The sequence below is a fragment of the Phocoena sinus genome, chromosome 4 (assembly GCF_008692025.1).
Source record: "Phocoena sinus isolate mPhoSin1 chromosome 4, mPhoSin1.pri, whole genome shotgun sequence".
In the NCBI taxonomy this organism is placed as follows: Eukaryota; Metazoa; Chordata; class Mammalia; order Artiodactyla; family Phocoenidae; genus Phocoena; species Phocoena sinus.
Window position 1 is genome coordinate 38,921,345 of NC_045766.1, and position 24,132 is coordinate 38,945,476.

At 39.4% G+C, this 24,132-nt stretch overlaps 2 protein-coding genes across 2 annotated transcripts in view; both read left to right on the plus strand.

Moving 5' to 3' along the window:
* IQCJ (IQ motif containing J) overlaps window positions 1-9,015 on the plus strand; it is a 39,702-nt gene extending 30,687 nt beyond the window's left edge. Inside the window, exons 4-5 of the mRNA XM_032629386.1 lie at window positions 3,893-4,028; window positions 8,917-9,015. Coding sequence (XP_032485277.1) covers window positions 3,893-4,028; window positions 8,917-9,015 — 235 coding nt within the window. The remainder of the gene's footprint in view (window positions 1-3,892; window positions 4,029-8,916) is intronic.
* A 4,898-nt stretch (window positions 9,016-13,913) lies between these two features.
* Window positions 13,914-24,132, plus strand: part of LOC116752880 (schwannomin-interacting protein 1) — a 625,076-nt gene continuing 614,857 nt past the window's right edge. The window contains exon 1 of the mRNA XM_032630024.1: window positions 13,914-14,541. Coding sequence (XP_032485915.1) covers window positions 14,479-14,541 — 63 coding nt within the window. The 5' untranslated portion in view covers window positions 13,914-14,478. The remainder of the gene's footprint in view (window positions 14,542-24,132) is intronic.

Sequence of the window (24,132 nt, forward strand, 5' to 3'; positions counted from 1 at the left end):
GTCTATTTAGGTATTCCACAGATGTAGGTACATCAAGTTGATTGTGGAGCTTTAATCCGCTGCTCCTGAGGCTGTTGGGAGACATTTCCCTTTCTCTTCTTTGTTCTCACAGCTCCCAGGGACTCAACTTTGTTTTTGGTCTCGCCTCTGCGTGTAGGTCGCAGGAGGGCGTCAGTTTTTCGCTCAGATAGGATGGGGTTAAAGGAGCAGCTGATTCGGGGGCTCTGGCTCATTCAGGCACGGGGGAGGGAGGGGCGCGGAGTGAGGGGCGGGCCTGCAGCGGCAGAGGCCGGCGTGACGTTGCAACAGCGTGAGGCGCGCTGTGCATTCTCCTGAGGAAGTTGTCCCTGGATCCAGGGACCCTGGCAGTGGCGGGCTGCACAGGCTTCCCGGAATGGGGGTGTGGACAGTGACCTGTGCTCGCACAGAGGCTTCTTGGTGGCGGCGGCAGCAGCAGCGTTAGCGTCTCATGCCCGTCTCTGGGGTCCGCGCTTTTAGCCGCGGCTCGCACCCGTCTCTGGAGCTCCTTTAAACAGCGCGCTTAATCCCCTCTCCTCATGCACCAGGAAACAAAGAGGGAAGAAAAAGTCTCTTGCTTCTTCGGCAGGCCCAGACTCTTCCCCGGACTCCCTCCCGGCCAGCCGTGGCGCACTAACCCCCTGCAGGCTGTGTTCACGCCACCAACCCCAGCCCTCTCCCAGTGCTCCAACCAAAGCCTGAACCTCAACTCCCAGCCCCGCTCGCCCCGGCGGGGGAGCAGACAAGCCTCTCGAGCCGGTGAGTGCCGGTCGGCACCGATGATCTGTGAGGGAATCTCTCCACTTTGCCCTTCGCATCCCTGTTGCTGTGCTCTCCTCAGCGGCTCCGAAGCTTTCCCCCTCAGCCACCCGCAGTCTCCACCCGCGAAGGGGCTTCCTAGTATGTGGAAATCTTTCCTCCTTCACAGCTCCCTCCCACTGGTGCAGGTCCTGCCTCTAACCTTTTGTCTCTGTTTTTTCTTTTGCCCTACCCAGGTACGTGGGGGGTTTCTTGCCTTTAGGGAGGTCTGAGGTCTTCTGCCAGCGTTCAGTAGGTGTTCTGTAGGAGTTGTTCCACGTGTAGATGTATTTCTGGTGTATCTGTGGGGAGGAAGGTGATCTCCGCATCCTACTCCTCCGCCATCTTCCCGGAAGCCCCCCTATCATCTCTTTTGAAGTAAACTTCTATACCTTATTTATAATTCAAAATGTAGGAACACAGAAAATGTGCTCCCTTACTGCGACCAGTTTTTAAAAGCATTATATTGATGGCACTGCTTAGTTTCAGAAATAAAAATGTCAAGGTAGTTGGTGCTCAGGGTTTACTCTGCAGCCGTAAAGGAGGCTGGTGAGTAGGAATTGTGGTAAAGCTAGGATGAGAAGATGAGAAATGATTCCCTTTGACCGAAGGACAAATGCTTCTACGTTTTGTTTCAGTTCCCTAGTACAGTAAAATAGCATTTAGAGATGGTATTCCGAGAGCTAATATTAGACTAATTTAACCTATGAACATCACATCAGTGTCATCAAAGGGGAGTTCCTGTGTAATGTAAACACTTTTCTATGATTCAGAGAGTAGCATGGCTCCACCATTAAAATAAACAATGTAGCAATTTAGAGTAATAGCCTTGTATGACATGACTGGCCTCTCTTTTTTGATCCCAACATTAAAAAAAAAAAAAGAAATATAGTGTAGTATGCTTTCAACTAAGTAAAATTGTTTTCATATATGTAGACAAGGATAGTAAGGTAAATATCCAAAAATTAAAATAGCTTCTGTATTAAGGCAGCGAGTGGGCTTAGATGATTTTAATACGCATTTTAAACGTATTTAATATTATCACATTTTCTTGTCAATTAAAACAAGAAGAGGATATCCATCTACTTGGAAGGAAAGCATATTGTCTTTTTAATCTCTGTCTTAAGGAAAACTGATATGTCACTTTCCAGATTCCATAGAACTAGGATGGGGAAGGGGATGCTTTAAATTCTTTGCAGACCTCACCTGGGTTTTGCCCAGCATCGTTGTTTTTTAAAGGTGTCACGCTGCCCCCTGGTGTTCAACAAGCTAAATTGTAATGTCTCGAATGCCTACTTCATTTTCTTTCTATATTTTCTGAATAATCAAGGAATTTAAAAAGGGGGGGCTGGGAGAGGAATACCTGTAGTCCTATAAACTTGTGGGTGTCTTATGGGTTGTCAGTATTTTCTATTTTTTAAATTACTTAAAAAATGTCACACGTTTTTAAGCCCTTATGCACAGGTTTACAGGCTTTAGGTGCTGTAAAGTGGCAGAACTTGTCAGCAGGGCTCTGGGAGTTGCCTAACGCTTCAAGCACTTTGGATAGTGTGGAAATCAGCTGGCCAAAATGTGATACTCCCTTAATAAAATGGATCCCAGAAGAAACAACGGGATTACCAAATTCAGGCACATAATCTTACAGGACCCTCTCTGAGATTCTGTTTAAAATCTTTAAACCAAAGGAAAATAAATAAATAAGGGTGCATTTTGAGCAGACATTGCATAAGAAAATAGTGACCACATATGACCCAAGGCAAGAAGCTTCTGGCCTCTCAGTAAGGGCCCCAGAAGCTGAAGGTTCATAGTTTCAGGGAGATTGGCCTCTGATCCCAAGGTTGTTTCACTGTAGCTTCTGGACTTTTCCTTGAGCATTATAACTCACAGAGCCTTAATAAATTAGGGAACACATACAAATTCAATAATGTGATAGCATTAACGTGTTCTTTATATCCTCTGACTGTTGAGAACTGATGGTCTTTGAACCGTTCTAGCCAAATGATAATAAATCAGTTTGTTTATACAGAAACACCTTTAGTGACTTTGGTTGTATGTGGAAGAATTATAGAAGATCAGATGCTTCCAGAAGTCAAAAAGAGATGGTGATAGAATCAGTGAAACCATTTAAAACTATTCTAGAAAGCTGAATACTGACAGTTGGTCTTCATGTCGGGCTAACCCCCAGGAGAAAATCGAATCCTGTTCCCTGATTACATGTGGAAATCTAGATCTTAATCTTAAAGATTATAAGCTAGTTCAAATGGAAAAAGAAATCACTTAGCTTTCACAAAGAAGAGGTTTCTATTATCCAAATCAGAAGATGACACTTTTGGGATAATAATCACAGGAAGTGAAGAGCTTCCTTGGGTGAAATCTCAAGAAGCCACCTAATCGAGGGTTACTTTAATTTTCTGAATAGTACATAATACTTTCAAATATTTTGTCTTCTCTGTCCATTTCTTTGTTTATTTATCATACAACACCAGTTTCCTTCCATAGTATGTAAAATCCATGACCGTAGGGCTTTTACCTGACATGTGCCCGGAGCAGGGCCACTGCATTTGGCCACACAGACTACACTGTCTAACACCACAGAACACCCCTCACCTTGAGGTCTTTGTGAATGGCACCCCCTAGAGCGGCCCTGTAGTCTCTGTCCAGAGCAAAAGCGCTGACCCTGGCACAGAATGGTCCTTCAACAATGATGTATTGAGTGAATGAATAAGTGATACGTCAGCCTATTTATTATTCTCATTTGAAAAAAGGATGAGAAGTTGAAAGATTTTGTGTCCCATAAATCAAAGCATGTACATTTACATGTGCAAACTAGTTTCACTTTGATGGATGACTTTTTCTGACTAAGTTGATTCTTGGAGACTGATTGAGCTCAGGCAAGTCTGTAAAAGTCGAACCAGTAACAGACAGTCCAGGTGTTCTGATTTCCCTTGTCACGTTCTAGGTGTGTCAGTTTCCCTGTCCCCATAGCCAATTCCTTCAGACTCCTTGTGCTTTGCCGAGTGTGTGGCTGGGGAGTGACGGTGTGTGCGCTCTATTTTTTTTGTTTGTTTTTTGGCAGCATTCAGCGAGTGTGGCGCGAGTACCTGCAGCGGCAGGACCCCCTGGAGAAGAGGAGCCCATCCCCACCTTCCGCGTCCTCAGACAAGCTGAGTACCTCCGTCAGCATGAACACCTTCTCGGACAGCAGCACACCTGTGAGTGCATGTCTCCTTTTCATGACTTGGTTGGCCAGTCACCTGGTCTTCAGGGCTTTGGTTCCAAGAAAGAAATCTTGGGATGTGAGCAGGTGGTTTATGATAGACCTACAAGTTGCTTGTTTGCTATGCATGAGCCCATGGTGAGGGTTTTGTCCTCTCAAAACAAAGACATGATTCATAAATGCACAGTGAACTTAATCAAGTCTGAGAGAATCGATTGCATTTGAAATCAACCTAAACTGCTAGTTTGTGTGTTGGCAGTCCTCCATTACGGAGAATATCTTTTTACTTTTCTTTGTAATAGCGTGTTCCTTTTAGTCTGTGTCAGTAGCGTTTTGTGGTGAGAACAGGATAGAAGATTAGCTTGGTTATAAGGATTTTTAGCTTGATTATAAGGATTTTAAAGAGAACCTTCACAGGAAGAATTGAAAGGGGTCACGAATTCAGGGGTTGTATCTCAAAGGCTTTTGGGGCCAGGTGAGTAACGCATGTGACTGATGGGGGTTGAGTTGTGACTGGCTCACTGAACCAAGGCATCACCTAAAGGCGCAGCCCCTCTTGGCTCCTGCAAGTATGTTGCCAGGTGGGGAAGCAGAAAAGATGTTGCCAAAGGTCGTTTTCTTTCTTCATAAGATGCCAGAAATCCAGATTTTTAAATTTTGGCAACCAGTAAGAAATTTTAAATGTAAATAGACCATATGTGCAGACCACAATTGTCCCGGGTCCACCAGTTTAAGAACTCTGGAGTACAGGGCTGAGGAATGAAAGGATCTGATGGAAGCCTTTACTTTTCAAAAAAACACCAAATGTGTTAGGAAATAAATGATCAGGGAATTGTAATGCAGATTTGTGTGGATTTAGCCATTGTCATCAGTTGCCATTGTCACTGGAGTACTGAAAGAAGTTAGGAAGAGAAATGAACTATACAAGTATATTATTTAAAAAAAAAATCTTCCTTGACTACTTTGTAATCATGTTTATTCGGTTGTGAAAAAGGCTTCCCAACAGCCAAAATAATGCGTTCACATTGGGATCAAGCAAAGGTTACTTTGAAATGTTTTCAGATGGTTGTGTTGCATATTCTTTAATTCATGGCTTTACCTAGTTGTGGATTCTAAAGAGAGAGCAGTAAGTTCAGCTTATGGCTGTGCCAATAACAACGGCAGAAGATGTATTTTTAGCTGACAGCAGAAATTGAATCCTTAGTGAATCTGCATTTTATAGAGACAATTTTGGGGGGCAATGAGTTCTTAACTGACCTCACTATCACTAGAGGGCGCTCACGAACCACTTTGGAAAATGTCTGAGTTGAGTAAAGTTTGTATTTAACTTGTGATTTGTGAGTGGAAAAGAATGTGAAAATTGAGTGTCTAGGATGCTCTCGCTGTGAATATCAGTAGAAGGTACAAATTAACTGACTCTGAAGACTGGATTTGAATGATGGAAATTGAGTATCAGAAATCACTGTGCCCGTGAGTTGAAGGTTTGGGTTTACTACTGCCTTTGTACTTTCTCAGCCCTAATTCCGGACAACATCAACTGTCTAGTGATATCTAACCGTTTCAGTGTTGCTTTAGGGCGGTTATTCCTTTTGGCTTATTGAAATTCTGGAAGAATCTATCTTTGCTTTATATTTATGCTGCCACACAGCTATGATTCTAGCACCTCAAGTGTTTTTGTGCATAAATGCACATTCTTCCCCCTCATGGGTCATCACGTTTATGTTTATCATTGCACAGCTTTGCTAACAGTTTTACCTTATTTAATTTAGCCTAGCCTCCAGGTTCCCTGAGGTTTCTTGATAGAGGAGATTTCCTCCCTCAAGTGTCCCCAGCAATCTGGTTTCCCATAAGGTGTGTCAGACTGAACTGGGAGTGGCACCCTGCTCCACCACCACGTCATCATGCTTTATCTCTGTGCTCGTGGGACAAAAATGAGCCTATTCCATGTGTGGAAGTCTGGCTCACTCCTGATCGCCTACAAACAGTGAGAATCAAAACAGGATTTCAAAAAACATTACTGGAATTAGCTTCTGGAAGCAAGCAGACCCTGCCCAGAATTCTAATAAGGTTATTAATTATAAGAACAACTTTGGTATTGATGATGGCAGTGGTGTGACACTAAATGTACAAAATAAAATATGAAAGTACAAGATGTTGGGACATTCCCAAGCCTCTCATTTGTCAGGCAGGTAAAATACCCAAGCCATAATTGTTTAAAACTTAATGCTTAGTTGTTTGGAGCTGGTGTAACTAGCTAAGGTTGTTTTTATCTCCCATGATTATCCCTTTGCTGATGCCTTTCAAGAAGATTCATTCTTACATCTTTCATTGGTCGCAGCCCCATGAAAGGAGAGTGACTCTGCTCTACCCTGACTGGGCTGCCAGACCCAGTGATGAGTAGATGAGCAGACCTCAAGTTTATGGAGGGGATAAGGATGACCCCCGGCTCACCTTGGCTAAGCCTGTCATAAAGAGATGAGCTTCCTCTAATAATCAGAAAGTCCTTTGGAACTTCAGGGTTAAAAGCCTTCAGTTCAAGTCAAATGCTCTCAGTGAGGCGTATCCCTGGGCAGTTCTCCAGGCCCCTGACTTCTACTAGATCCCCTCCAGCTTGTTGAACCTCAGCCCTCTTTCTCTGGGCTTGATCTATCATGGTTGCTGCCCTAGACCATTGTCTGTCTGCTCGAATCTGATCAGCTGCCTGTCTCGTCCTAACCCTCTACTAACCTCTGACACAGCCTCAGTCGGAGGCCAGTCTGCCCTTGCGTAACCCGTGGGCCTTGCCAGCTGCTCCACCCGCCCCCATGCCTATAATAACTGCAATTACTGCTCATCCTAGCTGTCTGCCCCAGGCATGTGCTGCATGAGAAGCCAGCAACCTGATCTGGGGGAGTCCCTGTGCTGAGATGAGAATGATGTTTCTGCATGCTCCTGTTCTCTTTTGGCCAAGCATAATAGTTAATGTAGTTCTTAGAATATTTTTGCCGTGAAATAAATAGCAACAGTAATGTTTCAGTTTGAGCTCTCAAATTCATCTTAAGAGCTGAGCACTTGTTATGTGGCAGGCACTTCGCTAATGTTTTCCATGGATTATTTCGTTTAATCCTCTCTATGACCATATGAAGGAGGTACTATTATTATCTCCATTTTACAGATGATGAAAATGAGAGTTAAAGAGAACTTGCCCTGGGTTACTGTTTGGGCCGGAGCCTGTATGGGTCACTATTCTACTATATTGTACCACTTGAAAGTAAGCTTGCATTTAGATATAGTCAAGCAGTGAAAGAGATAACCAATGCATTAATGCATTTCTAAGACTATTTTACAATTTAGTAGGTATAAACAGTGAATGGAATAATTGAAAAAAGAATCCACATTTGATTTTATAAATTGCCTCATTCAGTGCTCTTTGATTAAAACCTCAAACCTCAGCTGCTCAATGCCAAATTAAAGAGCAACAGGAGGGAAGATAATACTAAGTTTTGTTAGCAATTTGCATATCAAGTGCCCTTATACCACAGTGTGTCATGTGGTAACAGAAAAATTTGTTTTAGAAATAGCAATTTTGAATAGCAACTGTTATTAAGAAATGGAGCTTATGGGTATCAAAGTGAGAAGCAAAGAATAACTTTTTTTAACCATAAAAATATTAGTTATTGAATAGATGACAACACTGGAAAATGCTTTGTGTTTTTTATTAATCAATTTCATGTGACCAAATACTTACTGTTTTAGTTCCCAGCTTCAAGAAACCTGTAATTTGTTTAATAAGATGTCATGGAAAGAAAGTATAGCATGGTCTATTGTAAACCATTAGGTTTATACTTTTTAAAAAATCATTAGCATATCCCTGCAGATAAATCCAGAAAAATCTCTGGATTGTTTGGGGACATTCTTAGTCCCATTTGGTTTGAATTGATTCCATATGCCTGGGCCTTCTTTCCTTGCCACGCCCACTTTTCCCGTTGGTTCCCATACTATTATGGTCTGTCCTGTAGGGGGCAGCGTGGCTCATGGAATGAGGCCCTGGCTTGGTAAGAGGACCTGACTTAAAACCTGTCACTTATTGTGAGTCTAAGATGTATCCCTTGAGAGGCCCTTCTTCATCTGCAAACTGAAAATAATACCCACCTCAGAGGTGGATTGTTATTGCTGTGAAGATTAAATGGCACTACATACGTAAAACAGCACAGAGCCTGGGACCCCGAAGTCTCTCAGTAAATGTTAGTCGATTCTGAATCTGCTCTTGAAAACACTCCGTGCATTCAAAACACTGGAAAACTTGTGAAGAGCAGAGGTGAAAATTTTACCTGGATTTGCACTGGGGAGGCCAGGGATGCACAGAGCCTGTTTCTGATTCACCGAATGAATCTATGAGGATCGAATTGTGTCCTAGAATATATGTGTGTGTGTGTGTGTGTGTGTGTGTGTGTGTGTGTATATATATATATATATATATATATATATATATATATGTATACATATGTTCGGAGTATATATGTATACATGTGTATGTTCTGAGATTGGAGCTGTACTTACAAAAGTAATAAATTAAGCATTTATTTTAGTGTTGCTCCTTTAAAAACTAATTTTCAAGGTCGAAAGGTTAAGTCAGGTGCAAGTACTTTTGCCTCTAAATAAGTCGGCCTCTTCTGAGAGACCACACCCACATACATAGTAGAAGAAAGCCTAGATTATTCTCCTCACTTCAGACCTGAGGAAAAAGAGATGGGAGGATCCATCCCATCTCCAGCATGTCGGGGAGAACAGAGTTACACCTCTCAGGCCGGTCAGTGCAAAGCCTTGTTTCACTCCTGGTCAGGAAGAATTACAGTTCTTGTAATCCTTGAGCTGTTTCTGTAATTCTTATAATTCTTGAGCAGGTTCAGGAGCGGTGGTCTGGGCCAGCTCAAGACCCTGTTACGCCAATTGTCCTGGAGAGAAGCCATGGAGCCCTCATATTTATGGAGTTTCTGGAGTAGTCCTGGCTTTTAGTGAGAGTAGCTGGGTAGCCAACAGCGGGCAGCCAGGTGACCTACCACACCTCCCCAAGTACACCACCAAAAGCCAGGACCGTTCCTTCCTGCCAGACACAGCAGGTGCGCCTATATTCAACATGCTTAATTATCCTCAAGTTCTGTTGCCCTTTTTGAGATTTACAACCTCCAGGCTTTAAATACATTGGGAAAAATTTAGTGGTTAAAGGGAGAAAGTCTTCTTCCAAAGTCGTACATGTTTTGGGAGGAAGCTCAAGCCCTAAAAGAGGATTTCCTGGGACCACCCCCCAGTACAATCCTGAGAGCTGCAAAATTATAGAGAATGTAAGCCTTGTACTACTTAATAATTTAATAACCTAGATTTTCCAGGTCAGGGACAAGTTACAGTATTATGCCCAGCTGTTATAAATTTAGGTCCCATGAGTTCTAATGTTTCAGCACCCAAGCTCTATCTAACATCTAGCCTTTCAGACCCTGAAATTGCACAATTTTTTTGCCAATCTATTTGTCCCAAATTTTGGTTCAGAGAATATAGTAATCATATGTAAAAAGAGAATACTTCTTGGTATTTACATGGAGGTAAATACATTTCTCTTTTCTTCAAACCAGGGTCTTAGAGAACAAATGTTTTCTTTTCCAAAGTTTTAGAAATTATATAATACATAACCATATATTACAGTTTGAATAAAATGGAATTGTACAAAATAATATCCTGTTTTTTGAAAAATTTATTGAAGTATAGTTGGTTTACAATGTTGTGTTAATTTCTACTGCACAGCAAAGTTATTCAGTTATACATATATATATTCTTTTTCATATTCTTTTCCATTATGGTTTGTCGCAGGATATTGAATACAGTTCCCTGTGCTATACAGTAGGACCTTGCTGTTTATCCATTCTATGTATAATAGTTTGCATCCGCTAATCCCAAACTCCCAGTCCATCTCTCTCCCACCCCGTCTCCCTTGGCAGCCACAAGTATGCTCTTTATGTTTGTGAGTCTGTTTCTGTTTTGTAGATAAGTTCATTTGTGTCATATTTTAGATTCCACATATAAGTGATATAATATGGTATTTATCTTTCTCTTTCGGACTTACTAAACTTAGTATGATAATCTCTAGGTCCATCCGTGTTGCTGCAAATGGCATTATTTCATTCTTTTTTTATGGCTGAGGAATAGTCCATTGTATATCGTACCACATCTTCTTTATCCAGTTATCTTTAGATGGACATTTAGTTTGTTTCCATGTCTTGGCTATTGTTAATAGTGCTGCTATGAACATTGGGGTGCATGTATCTTTTCGAATTACAGTTTTCTCCGGATATATGCCCAGGAGTGGAATTGCAGAATCATATGGCAACTCTATTTTTAGTTTTTTGAGGAACCTCCATACTGTTTTCCTTAGTGGTTGCACCAATTTACATTCCCACCAACAGTGTAGGAAAATTACATTTTCCCTCTTCTCCACTCTCTCCAGCAAAAAATAATATCTTTATACCACAAGCGCTCTCCTCTTTGCATATTTGAATATTGGTTGATAATATTGATTCCTTTTTCCAAATCATCCTTTTGACTTAATGATTTGAGGACATTTTTCTTGATAGGTTTAAAAATGAGCATGTTGTTTAGGTTTGAGGATTAAAAAAAATTTTTTTTAGCAACTGCTAACATTGAACATTTCCTGAGTTTAAAATTATATACAAAATTGACAATTCCCTATTTGATAACTAACTCATTCATCCACAGTAATATAATAAATCCTCCTAAGCAGTCTCAAAGTCATTAACCTAGGAATTCAGATGCAAAAATCTAGGCACTAAGTACCTCACTTTACGCAAAGAGGGTTGAAAAAGAATTTGTTCTCTTTGCAGTTTTCCTTAAGTCCAGTCTCAGCATTTGTCCTCACCTAGATCCTGTCCTTATTCTACAGCTTAGGTGAGATAAAGTGTTGAATCCCTAGTTTAGACCCAGTTGCACCTTCTGTTATAAAATCTAGTTTCATCATTACAAATCAGCGTTTCACTCATCGAATGAGTATGAAAGATGCTTTAGGATCCAAGGAGAAATTGGATGTGGTGGAACTGGAGTGAGATCTACTACTGTATTCCTTTTTTTTCCTGGAAAGCTCATTGGCCTAAGACTCTTTAGGGTGTTCTTTTTGTAAATAAGACATCTTGGGTGGGATGGGGAGTTATTCCCATCCTTGGATTAGGTCAACATCATTTGTTCACTCATTCAACAAATACTGAGTGCCTGCTGTGTGCTGGCCCTTTGTCAAGCCCTGCAGGTAAAATGATCACCCAAATACACACAACCTCTGCCCTTGCAGAATTTACATAATTCCCCAGTCATGGTTGGCAATTCTTGTAACAGATGTACTGCCAACTTAGAGGACATCCTCGATAACATTTCATTGATTAATTATATAGATGTTTAGGTATTATTAGTAACAAAAATCTGACTGCTGAAACATCTTCTAGAGCAGAAGTTCCCAAAATGTGGAACCTGGAATACTAGTCTCATAGGGTATTGATAGATGTTCATTGGGGGAAGGGCGAAATAAGCTAATTTATTTACTTCAGGACTTCTTAGAGCCTTACTAAGCTAATACACATTTTGAATTTGCAAGATGGGGATCACTGTTTTCATGTTTCCTAAACTTCTTTGACCAGGAAACTCATTAAGAGTCACATCTTATTGGACTACTGATCCATGGAACACTTTGGGGAATACTATTCTAGAGTTAGTAGCTGTTGAAGAAAAGTGCCAAGAGCTGGAGCTTCTAAGTGGCTCAATTATAAAATTAAAATGAATTGAACAGTGTATTTTGAAAGTTTCTAATGAAATTTTTACACATGACATCTCCTTTTTATAGGTCTCTATTATAGAGCTGTATTATGCAAATTTTACTAAGTTAGTTCACATATAAAACTTGTTACATTAACTGGCTAGCAGCGTTTAAACAAAAAGACCAAGTCTAGTCAACGACATAACAGTGTTGGAAGATGGGGTTTTAGGGAATCAGTAAATAACTCCTTTTCTGTTCTTGATTTGGAAACTTATTTTGAAAGGCCAGAGATTTAGGCAGAGGGATATAAAAATCTCAGCTTTATTTCCTGTCAAAGCTGGATTTGAGGGTGGAATTTGAACTTGTAGCCATTGAGCTTTCTACTACTAAGCTTTGGATTTAAGGAGTCTTATCAATCACAGGAAGCACGAGATACTGCCAGCCTCACCCACAGATCTTGTGCAGGGAGGTGGAGCCCATTAAAAAATGGAGGGAGGATGATGTTGGGTTGCCAGTGCCTTTGCCTAATCCTGCAGTTAAGGTAACTCCTTCTACCTTCCTGGAGTGGATTAAAGGGTGGAAATCAGAGTCTGGGAGCATTTAGGAAGTTTCTTCCTCATGGAAATCTGAGGAGACAGGAAGAAGGGAACCTCCAACATTGCACGCTTCATTTAGCAACAATTTGGCCTTTTATTATGATAAATATCATATATATTTTTGTACTTATCTTGATTTTTATATGATTGTATACTTTGTAATATATTCATTATTGCAGTGTTTTCTGCATAAGAATTACTTTGAAAGCTTTAAAAAAAAAACACAGATTCCAGAACCATAGTAGATCTTTTGAATTAGAATATCTGGGAATTCTGTATTTTTTTTAATGTCTTAGGTAATCCTTATTATCGTAAAGAATAGAAAACTGTGAGTTATAGAAATTGCAAACAAATTCAACTTTATTTAAGAAACAGACACGATCACCCAGGTGATCAATATTTTTTCTAATTTGCATCTCGATATTTTTGTATTGTAAATCATGTGCCTTGAGGAGGTGCTTAAGCAAATTTTCCCTGGGTCTGATACCAAAACACCCATTATTGTTTTAATAGAATTTTCCCAGTGGCACTGATTGTGTTGAAAATTCTGTTTTCCTAGAATTTATAGTTCTTTTCTTTCTCAAAAATATAAGTACTGTGCTCACCAAGGAAGGTTTCTGTTGTTTGATCCAGTTTGGTTTTTATTAAAAGAGGATACAGTCAATAGGCACTGATTAGATTAGTTTCAATTTAATCTTCACTTTGACTATGAGGATTTTTAGTTTGCATGAAGAGAGATTAGATGATTTAACTATTAGCTGACAAGAAAGTCAACTATGACTGAAAATCCCAAGTTATGGTGTGTGACTACATGTTAAGAAAGAGAAAAATACACTACACAGAATGGAAATGGATAATTCTCATTATTATACATTCTTTAAAATATCTTTGTATACTATTTATTACTAGTTACATGTAAAAATTACCTATAGTATAGTTAAACTTTTGTTATTGTATTCAGAGCTGAAAAACATCTAGAAATAATGAGTAAAAGAAATTTCCTACCAACATTTGAAAACATACTCAAATCCTTTCAGAGATAGGTGTTAGTAAAATTTTTTGTCTATGAAACATTCTTAAATTCCATCAAATAAAATGTTGTCTGGAGTTGAAGACAGTTGCCTTAATTTTTATTTTGCAATCTTCATAGATTGGCATTAAAAAATAATGATTTTTTAAAATGCTAAAAATTCTGAGAGATGTTTTAGGAGTTTCTATCTGTCTCTACAGTTCCTCTAGTTCCCTTTAGAGCTCCGTGAGGGGAAACCCCTTCTTTACCTGTGAGGAATAAATTGATTTTCTCTTCATGGCACTGTATTGATAGGGTTAAGTATATTGATAGAAGACCACACTATTTAATGCAAGTAGATTTTCAAGAAAATCACTATGCCAAACACTTTACTAGAAGAACTTCATCTACATACAGCGGCAACTGTGACCTGCTTTAGAGATGACATCATTGGGTGTCATGTGGCTCTTTATACGTTTCAGCCTCAGAAAGAGGTAATCTGTGAAAGCCACAAGAGCCTGATTTCTGCTGTGATAGTCTTCAGCAGACAGAGGCTGGGGCTAGAGTGAGGCATACCTGTTTACATAGTGTGTGCAGTGCCTTGTGGAATTCTGAGCTTTATTTTTGTTTAATCAAAAAATAGATGCAATGATAGAATGAAGTGAATTGGCTTCTTTGGACTAATGGGAGCTTGTTTTCTGCATTAAGATCAATAACTTTTCTGGAATCCTCTGTTCTCTGAGTAGTCTGTAGTTTCTCCCTTTTTTTCCCCTCAATTTGAAGAACACTGAGAAAAATCAGCAAACTTCATCTCCCAAAGAGCTCTCCCTCTTCTTTGTCAATACTTGAAGATTTCTGCTCCAAAATCTTTGAGCTGCCTGAGCATCGTGGTTGATAACTGAAGGGTAAAGCATCTCCTTTGTAGTATGTGTTACAGAAATTCTTCAGATAACTTCACTTGCTAACACAGATGGCCCTTTATGGATTTCTTGTAAAGCCTGTTTGAATAAACAACTCTTTCCTCTCAAATGGGCAAGAGTAACTCTTCAGCACCATGGAGAGGTCAGGCCAGCGAACAACGACGTGGGACTGTGACCAGGGCAAGCAATCTGACGGTGTAAGTTTTCCAAATGTCTATCATCTATTTTAGGTCTATCATATTTTTACAACTGGAGAGAGGAAACTCCAAACTCTAACCGAGTTAGTCTAAATTTAAGCTGTAAAATGTAATGGGCTTCATTACATTTGAAATTCAGGATTAACCATTTAAAACTATTATTTTAGAAAGTGTGAATATGTTATTTTGAAAAATTGCTTTCTCATTGCATCAGTTGGTATGTGAATGCTTGGTACTTTGAATCTTTGTAGTCTAAGTTTTTGTTTTAATTTACCACAGATTAATTGCATTGCCGTTGGACAAAACAGAGCATTTTAAAATACTCATTTAAATAGTTCTAAATGTACAGTTTGTTGCCTTTTGTAAATACAAGGCTCTCTTTGGAAAGTTATTTCTGATCTGTGCTCATTTTAAAGGATAGTTTTAAACTTTTAAATTGCAGATTATATTTCACTTACCGAAAGAGAAAATGTCGAGGTATTCTAATGTTGGCACGCGTAGGAGATATTTGATGACTTATGAAATTTTAGATTTCCTGGTATAAAATATGTACCGTAAAAGCCTATAGTAAGTGGGAAGTGCAGATCCTTTTATAAAATGATTAGATATGGACCACTGGAGAGGTACCTTTAGCGTCACTGAAGTATTTAATTTGTTTCAAAGTAGTCCAATTTAACTGTTCAAACCAGAAATTTAAAAAATAGTTTATTCGAAAATATCTTACAACAACCTCCTTAAAACTGTCAAAGGTATAGTTTTATGATACTGTTGTATCACACAGCCAATGAAGAAATGATACTTTGAGTTGCTATGGAGAATGACCTCCACAGATATCTTGATTAGCTATTCAAATTTGTCTAAGGGAACAGAGTGTCATAAAAAAGTAATATAACAAATAATTATCTTTTCTCAGGCCAGTTAAGTGAGGTTTGGAACATTTATTTATGCTGAACCACTTATTTTAAAGTCTGAGAAAACTATCTTTTTATATTATTGTAATATGGAATTTATTTCCCTCAGTAGTTCTCCTCCTATGTAAAAACCATTGTAAATACAATTTACTTAACTAAACCCCTAATTCAAATATAACTAATTTTTTCTGTTATAGATAACTTCCAAGTGAATTTACTGTTGCTTCTCAAGTCTTCAGTAATTTGGCATTTGACTTTTGGATAAATGGCACTTACATTTTGACAGTGTATTTGGTACAAAATTTTGGAGGCTGTGATTTAGTTTTATATTAAGGAGCCCTTGTTAATATATGTTTGTCGGCTATGTTTAATAGATCCACTGATGATTTCTTTAATTGATGTCAATATTTAAAAGAACTCTATTTTTGAAAAGAAAGGTAGATATATGATTCCAGTTGTTTTAGTTTAATGTCCCTGTGTTTTACCATTATGCTTTGATTTTTGAGATGAATAAGTAGGGCCTTTCACACACTGTTGACCAGACTTCTGTGTTTTTAAAACTTTGGTTGTTCCTTTATGATAAACTGTATCCATTATTTGCAGTGGTAGACTTTGGACAAATCACTCTGGTTGATTAGACTGTAAGATTCTAATTTAGAGGATTTGAGGCTCATGTCATAAGATGCATCTGCTTTATGTTCTGAAATGGGAGGACATGTACCTGATTCAGAAATGTATTTTCTAGCAATCTTTGTCTCTATCTCTTAGGGATGTGATTTACTTATGATATTGTCTGCAGTGTAACATTTTATATTTCTAGACTTTTTGCACACATTTTAGTGATGTATTTATAACAACAGCTATCTAACATATATTTTCTAGTTGAGATACGGTTGTCTGTGTATTTATTTAACCAAAAATTGTCCCTATGTGATAGACCACAAACATGTTTTGGCTTCTGCTTTGAGAGCCTTTCAATCATTGTTGAAATAGCATAAGTCATCTGAAGAATAGAAAAATGTCCAGAGCTATTTAGACTGTGAGCTATTTGCATTTCTTTTTTCTTTCTTTCTTCTTCTTTTTTTTTTTTTATAGCATTCTGGTGGTAGCAGATGTGTGTGAACAATCTTAAATTTAGTTGAGTGACATTTTGCTTTTCTTGCCAATGTAAAAATATGCTCACGGATCTCTTTTTTGTGGTCCACCCACCCTTGCAAAGGCTTTGTAACCTTTGGCTACAAAGGATTTAAGGGCATATTTACTTTATGAAAACCACCCTAGTTAGGATGCTTTACAGGGCAGCTGAACATAGAGGGAGCTGACTGACAGGGGTGGTTCTTCCTACTGATTTCAACCCTTTTTGACACTAAGAGAAAAAAGTTGGTTCTGTGAAATAGTTCGTCCATCCCAGGTACTCACAGACTCATTTCTGTTGGACATCTCCATCACAGCTTCCAACCAGAAGCAACTCTTCTGGCTACAGTCCCAACAGGACCAGTTTCAGTAGGAGAGAGCCTGAAAGTGGGATGTGTTACAGGAACGTCCCAAAGGGCAGCTTCTTAGAGGGAAATGGGTATTCTTGGGATTATTGCAGTGAAGCAGGACCCTGACTGGTTCCAAATGGATTTTAGGCTTGTTTTACTATGTTTCTAGCATTATGGATAGGGATCAGATGACATCAGGTACCCCAGGGCAGTTCTACAGCTTCCTAGAGAATCACCCTGGGCTGATGCTTCGGCATAGAGAGTTCCATCACGTGATTTTTGTCCTCAGTTATATGTTTATTGTTAGCGTTCCTTCCCTCTCCCTATTGTACTCACAATGAACATTCCTACTTTATAGTACATGTTGGGCCTAGGTAGATATGGCCTAACTGATTTGAGATTATTAAATATTACTAGAAACTGTGGAGTAATCTGAACTATTTCAGAAAACTAAACAGAGCTTAGAGACTTTCCAAGGAAAGCTGAAAGACCAGAAATATCCTCCAAAGAGATAGTACCATGCTTTTCTCATTTTAACTAGTCTTTCAAATCCCAGTCCCTCTGTATGAAGCTGACTCCCTCCCATAAGTAAACTCAAGCCAGAGCATATAAAACACATCCAGGCAGCCAGTCATTGGATGGATTCAGGCCACTTCCATCTTGTCTAATTTATCCTGTGCTCCTAATTCTCATCTTACTTGTGTCTTTTTCTAAAAAGTTTTATTGGAGCATAGTTGATTTACAATGTTGCGTTTCAGGTGTACAGCAAAGCAAATCAATTATACATATACATATATCCTTTTTAGATTTTACCCATGTCTTTGACGCCATCTAATGTGCACTTATATAGTGCACTTGACACAGTACATTACACAGCACCTGACTCCATTAATAAGACCCATCTTGATGGAAAACCCATTTTTACTTCAACATTCTGCTATTATCTCAGTAGCATGCTTCTCCAAGATGCAGTTTTTGTGCTTGATGTCTGACCTTTGTGTACCACAATGGCAGGAAAGAAACATCTCTTCACCTGGGGTTTCATTTTGGGTGCATCGGAACTGGTGGAACTGTACTGGGCAGACCATGGTGTTGGCACAGAAAGCATGTCCTTTGACTATCCATGATTTACTAAGTATCTTTATATTTTAAGAACTGGTCAAAGATAGACTCAGGCTAATGATTTGAGGATATTTAGAAAAGAATGTCAAGTTTCAATGCCTTAAAGCAAGTCATACAAATTTACTCATATTTAACTTTGGTTGGAATTATAAGGAATATAAATACAGGTGCTGTATCTGGACTTCAGTACAACTATGAAGATTTTTTTCTGATATCTCTGTGGAGAAGATAAATACTTGTGGATGGAATAGTAATACAAATTGGTAGCATTTGGGCTGGTTAAGGAGCCTTACCAAAATTGTGTTAACTGATGAATCAGAGCTAGCCTGGAGGTAAGCACATAATGGTGTGTAATAGGTTTCTGTTATAAGCATTCTTTTAATCAATGATCTTAAATATAATATTTTTCCTACCTCTTATTTCATAGTTGAGGACATTTCATGTGGGAGAGGAGGAACAGTTTGCTTGAGGTCAGCTAGTTGGTCAGCTGCAAAAGTGGAGCTAGAAACCAGATTTTTCTGACTCCCAAGCAAGGGAATTTCTACTGGGATATGTGATCACCAAGGAACCCCAATGTTGAGCAATCAGTGAAAGTTTTATGGAGAAATATTTTTTATCTAAAATTAGAACAACTTTTAAAACTTCGGAGATGTCATTCAATGGCATAGGCTTTCTCGTAAAGCAGTAAGCTTCTCATCACCAGGAATATGCATGCACAGACTGGATGGGCCACATCAGAGATGCTGTAGAAGGGAACTGTATATTGTGGAAGGGTGTGTGAGTGTGTGTGTGTGTGTGTGTATGTGTGTGTGTGTAATGACTGGACTAGATGATCTCTAAGGTCTCTTTCAACTTGAACATGGAGAGGAGACATTAGTGCAATGTTGTCTCATTAAAAATAGAAAACAAGAATAATTTCTTCGTTCAACAAATGTTAGGTACATACTCAAGGTACTGTGTGGTTCTAAGAACTGATTACCCAAGTCTGCCTGAGACACCAAGAAACCATCCACTTGAGAGGGAGTTAAAAAGGGGGAGATTGGGAGATAAATTAAAATGAAAGGATGGGGGGCTTCCCTGGTGGCGCAGTTGTTGAGAGTCCGCCTGCTGATGCAGGGGACACGGGTTCGTGCCCCGGTCCGGAAAGATCCCACATACCGCGGAGCGGCTGGGCCCGTGAGCCATGGCCGCTGAGCCTGTGCGTCCGGAGCCTGTGCTCCGCAACGGGAGAGGCCACAGCAGTGAGAGGACCGCGTACCGCAAAAGAAATAAATAAATAAATAAATAAAAATAAAATGAAAGGATGGGAAAAGAGACCCAGGAGGGAGAGTAAGATGCATTACTTGGATCTATTTGAGAAGGAAAAAACTAGGTTAAAGGGGTAAAAGCAGAACCAAAGTTATAATTTATCTTTTTCATTATCTCTAGTCTGGAGATACTTCAATGCATGAAAGAGAAACAAAAATTTAGGATTTATTGATCTCTAATAAATTCCACAGTTCTCTTCAGGATCGTCAAATATTTAATGAGCTTTTGTGCCTGCATCCTTTCAACCTGTGTAGCTGTAGTTGCATAATCGACCCTTAGAGATTTTATCCCAGTTGTTATTTGTATTTTTCCTAATTGAGAGAAATTCCAAAGCTGTAGACCCATCAATTCAGGGACTCAACATCAAGTCAGTCTTGCTGCTGGTGTTGTTCTGAATTTGAATGTCTTTGATTACCTGGGTTTGTACTATACGTTGTATATTTATGCTATGTTGTAATAAGTAGATCCCCGTAAGTATAATAGTTCAAACACAGCAGAAATTTATTTCTCGATTAAGGATCCATACTGGACTGGTGAGCAGGTTAGTGGGGTGACCCTCCTTCATACAGTCATTCAGAGAACCCAGGATGGTGTGGGCTCTGCCATCCTCAACACGTGGTGTCCGAAACTACCCTAGAGTCAAAACTTAGAGCAAACCAAAAAGGGGAAAGGAAATGGAGCACCATACATAGAAGGTTTTAATGGGCCAAGTCTGAAAGAGACACACACATCACTCAATGCACATTCTTTTCACTGAACTCAGTCATGTGCCATAGCTAACTGCAAGGGAGATCGGTAAAGATAATTCTACAGGATACATAAAAATAAGACAAGGAAATGGATTTTAGATCACTCAGTACTGTCTGCCATACTTGGGAGGGATTCTTCCTCCAAACCTTTAGTTCCTGTCTCTATAAAGTTGACATATGCCACTAGATCTGCTTAATGTTAACTTCTCTACAGCCTTGGTTGTTGCCTGTTTCAATCTTCCAGGTTGCAAACTACAGAATCTGACCCTAGTTAATTTCAGCTAAAAATGAATTTATTAGAAAGATATCAGCTATCTCCCTGAATTAACAGGAAGGCTGGAGAATCAGGCTCAGGAAACAAAAGAGGCACTAAGGGAAATTTGTTGGCCAGAACTCCAGGCAAAGGCACACCTGAGAGACAACGTTGTGGGAGCACTGCTGGGTCATTGGATGCAACGGTCATAAGAAGCTCTAAAACGTGCCTTGCTTCTCTGACACACTTCCTCTAGATGCAGAGTCCTTAACAAGGCCATCCCATTGACTGGTTTAGATCATGTGTTCGAAGCCAGATTGCCAGGATGTAGGGAAGGGAAGTTACTTCTGTAGTGAGGGGTAGAGTCCTGTTCCTTGCTGTAACTCCTTTAATAGTGGAATCTGTAATTATGGGATGGGGGCTCAGATGCACTAAAAAATTTTAAATGACAGAAATCTACTGTGCCTGCTGTTGTAAGATGCCCGTAATGCCACATTAGATCTTCTGGTGGCCCATGCCAATTCTCACTGATTCCAACTGGCCGCACACCTACACTGTGCCTTATTGTTATGCCTAGACTATGCCTCGTTGTTCCTCCTGGGATGTGTTTTGATCGCTTTTGCCAGTTTATTACCCCAACCCACCTAGCATCCTGTGTGAAACTTGCTTTGGCCCTTTTTGATGGTAGCTTTTCAGGTCCTTTCCTACAACACTTGGCATTGTTTTGAGAACTAAATTCAGACCTGGGACCTATGTGATAAGTCTGCATGGCCATCGCCCAGACATTTGACCCGTCTCCTGTGGGGTTTTCTCATCTGTAAAATGAATAAGTCAGCTCAATTCCCGTTAGTCTCAAAGGGATGCCGAGAGGCTTAACAAAATGGTGCTTCGAGATATTTGGAACACAGGGTGGCATTATCACATTATTATTTTCACAAGCTGTTCACCTGAACGGAGAAAATAAAGAGTGGATATTTAATGCCAGAGAGGTTTTTGGCACTTTGTCAATTTGACATTAGCTTTGAAGGCTTTTGGAATTTTGCCTGAAATTTTCAGTACCAAGCAGCTAAAAGCTGTGTTTTTCTGGGCTCGTGATATTCCTGTCCCCAGGGATGGCATTAAGCATTTGTGAGGGATGAGCTGTGCCAGACCCATTTTCCAATGTGCCACCAACAGACACAAAAAAGCAACGCACACTCTGTAAATTGCTGCTCGTACCCACATTTCACACTTGGAACAGCACCTCTGACTTGTGCCAGCAGAAAAGGGATGAGAGAGGAGTGATCCACGTAGGCATATGTGAAGGAAGCTCCCTGTCTGACACGCGGGCCATTTGTGGCTGGGAAGCTTCTATTTGAGTGGTCAGATGGACCCTATTGAAGGTCACAAAACCTTTTTTAGACCTTTCAAAATCACCCACATCACAGTCCCCTTTGAAAGAGAGCTATTGGTTATGCAAATGTCACATTTGCCAACTAAACTGAAGAGTGGGCTAATTAGAAGTAGAGAGGAGAAGTACATACTTTTGGAACTTCATTTTAATGATTTTGGAAGGAAGAGAAAGGCAGGAAAATGTGTTGGGATCCAGGGAAGAATTTGTTCATGTGATTGAAGTTTAAGCCTTGTGATCATAATTACATGGAAAGGTTATAAATGGTTTCCTTTATTTGGATCCGAAACATTTTCAAATACATAGGCTTCCACATATGTGCCTGAAATACATATTTATGTACATTTTAAAAGTAACAATATGCCATCCATACATTACAGTGAAAGTTGTTAATAGAAATTGCTTAGGGACTACCCTGGTGGCGCAGTGGGTGGCGCAGTGGTTAAGAATCTGCCTGACAACGCAGGGGACATGGGTTCGATCCCTGGTCCGGGAAGATCCCACATGCCACGGAGCAACTAAGCCCGTGTACCACAACTGCTGAAGCCCGCACGCCTATAGCCTGTGCTCCACAGCAAGAGAAGCCACTACAATGAGAAGCCTGTGCACCGCAATGAAGAGTAGCACCCATTTGCCGTAGCTAGAAAAAGCCCACGCACAGCAACGAAGATCCAATGCAAACAAAAATTAATTAATTAATTTTTAAAAAATTGAAAGCAGGGCAAAAAAAATGTTTAGTGTCAAGAGCTAAAAAGTACAGCTTTGAACCTGCTTACTCTTAGTATTGGGTTGGCCAAAAAGTTTGTTTTTTTTGGTAAGATGGCTCCAGTAGCGCTTAGTTGTCTTTAACTTCATTAGAAACAATTTTGTTAGATTGTATGTGACAGCTGTCATATCAGCGTGCATTTTAAAAAAAAATCAAAATTGGTGAATTTTTGTGTAGCCATTTTAATATTGAATATGGAAGAAAAAAGCAACATTTTTGGCATATTATGCTTTATTATTTCAAGAAAGGTAAAAACGCAACTGAAATGCAAAAAACGATTTGTGCAGTGTACGGAGAAGGTGCTGTGACTGATTGAACACGTCAAAAGTGGTTTGCAAAGTTTCGTGCTGGAGATTTCTCGCTGGACGATGCTCCATGGTTGGGTAGACCAGTTGAAGTTGATAGCGATCAAATCGAGACCTTAATTGAGAACAATCAACGTTATATATACCATGTGGGAGATAGCCAACATACTCAAACTATCCAAATCAAGCATTAAAAATCATTTACACCATCTTGGTTATGTTAATGACTTTGATGTTTGTGTTCCACGTAATTTAAGTGGAAAAAAACCTTCTTGACCATATTTCTGCGTGTGATTCTCTACTTAAACGTAATGAAAACGTTCCATTTTTAAAACAAATTGTGACGGGTGATGAAAAGTGGATACTGTACAACAATGTGGAACGGAAGAGATCGTGGGGCAAGCGAAATGAACCACCACCAACCACACTAAAGGCTGGTCTTCATCCAAAGAAGGTAATGTTGTGTATATGGTGGGATTGGAAGGGAGTCCTCTATTAAGAGCTTCTTCCGGAAAACCAAACGATTAATTCCAACAAGTACTGCTCCCAATTAGACCAACTGAAAGCAGCACTCAATGAAAAGCATCCGGAATTAGTCAACAGAAAACGCATAATCTTCCATTAGGATAACGCAAGACCGTATGTTCCTTTGATGACCAGGCAAAAACTGTCGCAGCTTGTCTGGGAAGTTCTGTTTCATCTGCCGTATTCACCAGACATGGCACCTTCGGATTTCCATTTATTTTGGTCTTTACAAAATTCTCTTAATGGAAAAATTTTCAATTCCCTGGAAGACTGTAAAAGGCACCTGGGAAAGTTCTTTTCTCAACAAGATAAAATTATAAAGAAAGATGGAATTATGAAGTTGCCTGAAAAATGGCAGAAGGTAGTGGAACAAAAGGGTGAATACATTGTTCAATAAAGTTCTTGGTGAAAATGAAAAATGTGTCTTTTATTTTTACTTAAAAACCAAAGGCGCTTTTTGGCCAACCAAATAAATAGGTCTTGCATCTTCATAAAGAAACTGCAAGCTTCTTACCTGAGCTTTGTCAGTGAAAGAAGGAAGCTACTTGCATTTTTAAAACAAAGTACAGTGACTACTAGTTCATCTAAAAACTGTTAGGAAATGAGGCTTCTACATAAATGAAATCTACCAATAATAGCAGTTTACTTTTTTTTTCGATCAACATATTTTGAATGACAATGTTTCTAAATTACATTATAAAATTTTCTGCTCTTTTTATAGTAATGCTTATTTGCATCTATAATATGAATTTATGCTCATTTTATAAAATATACACAA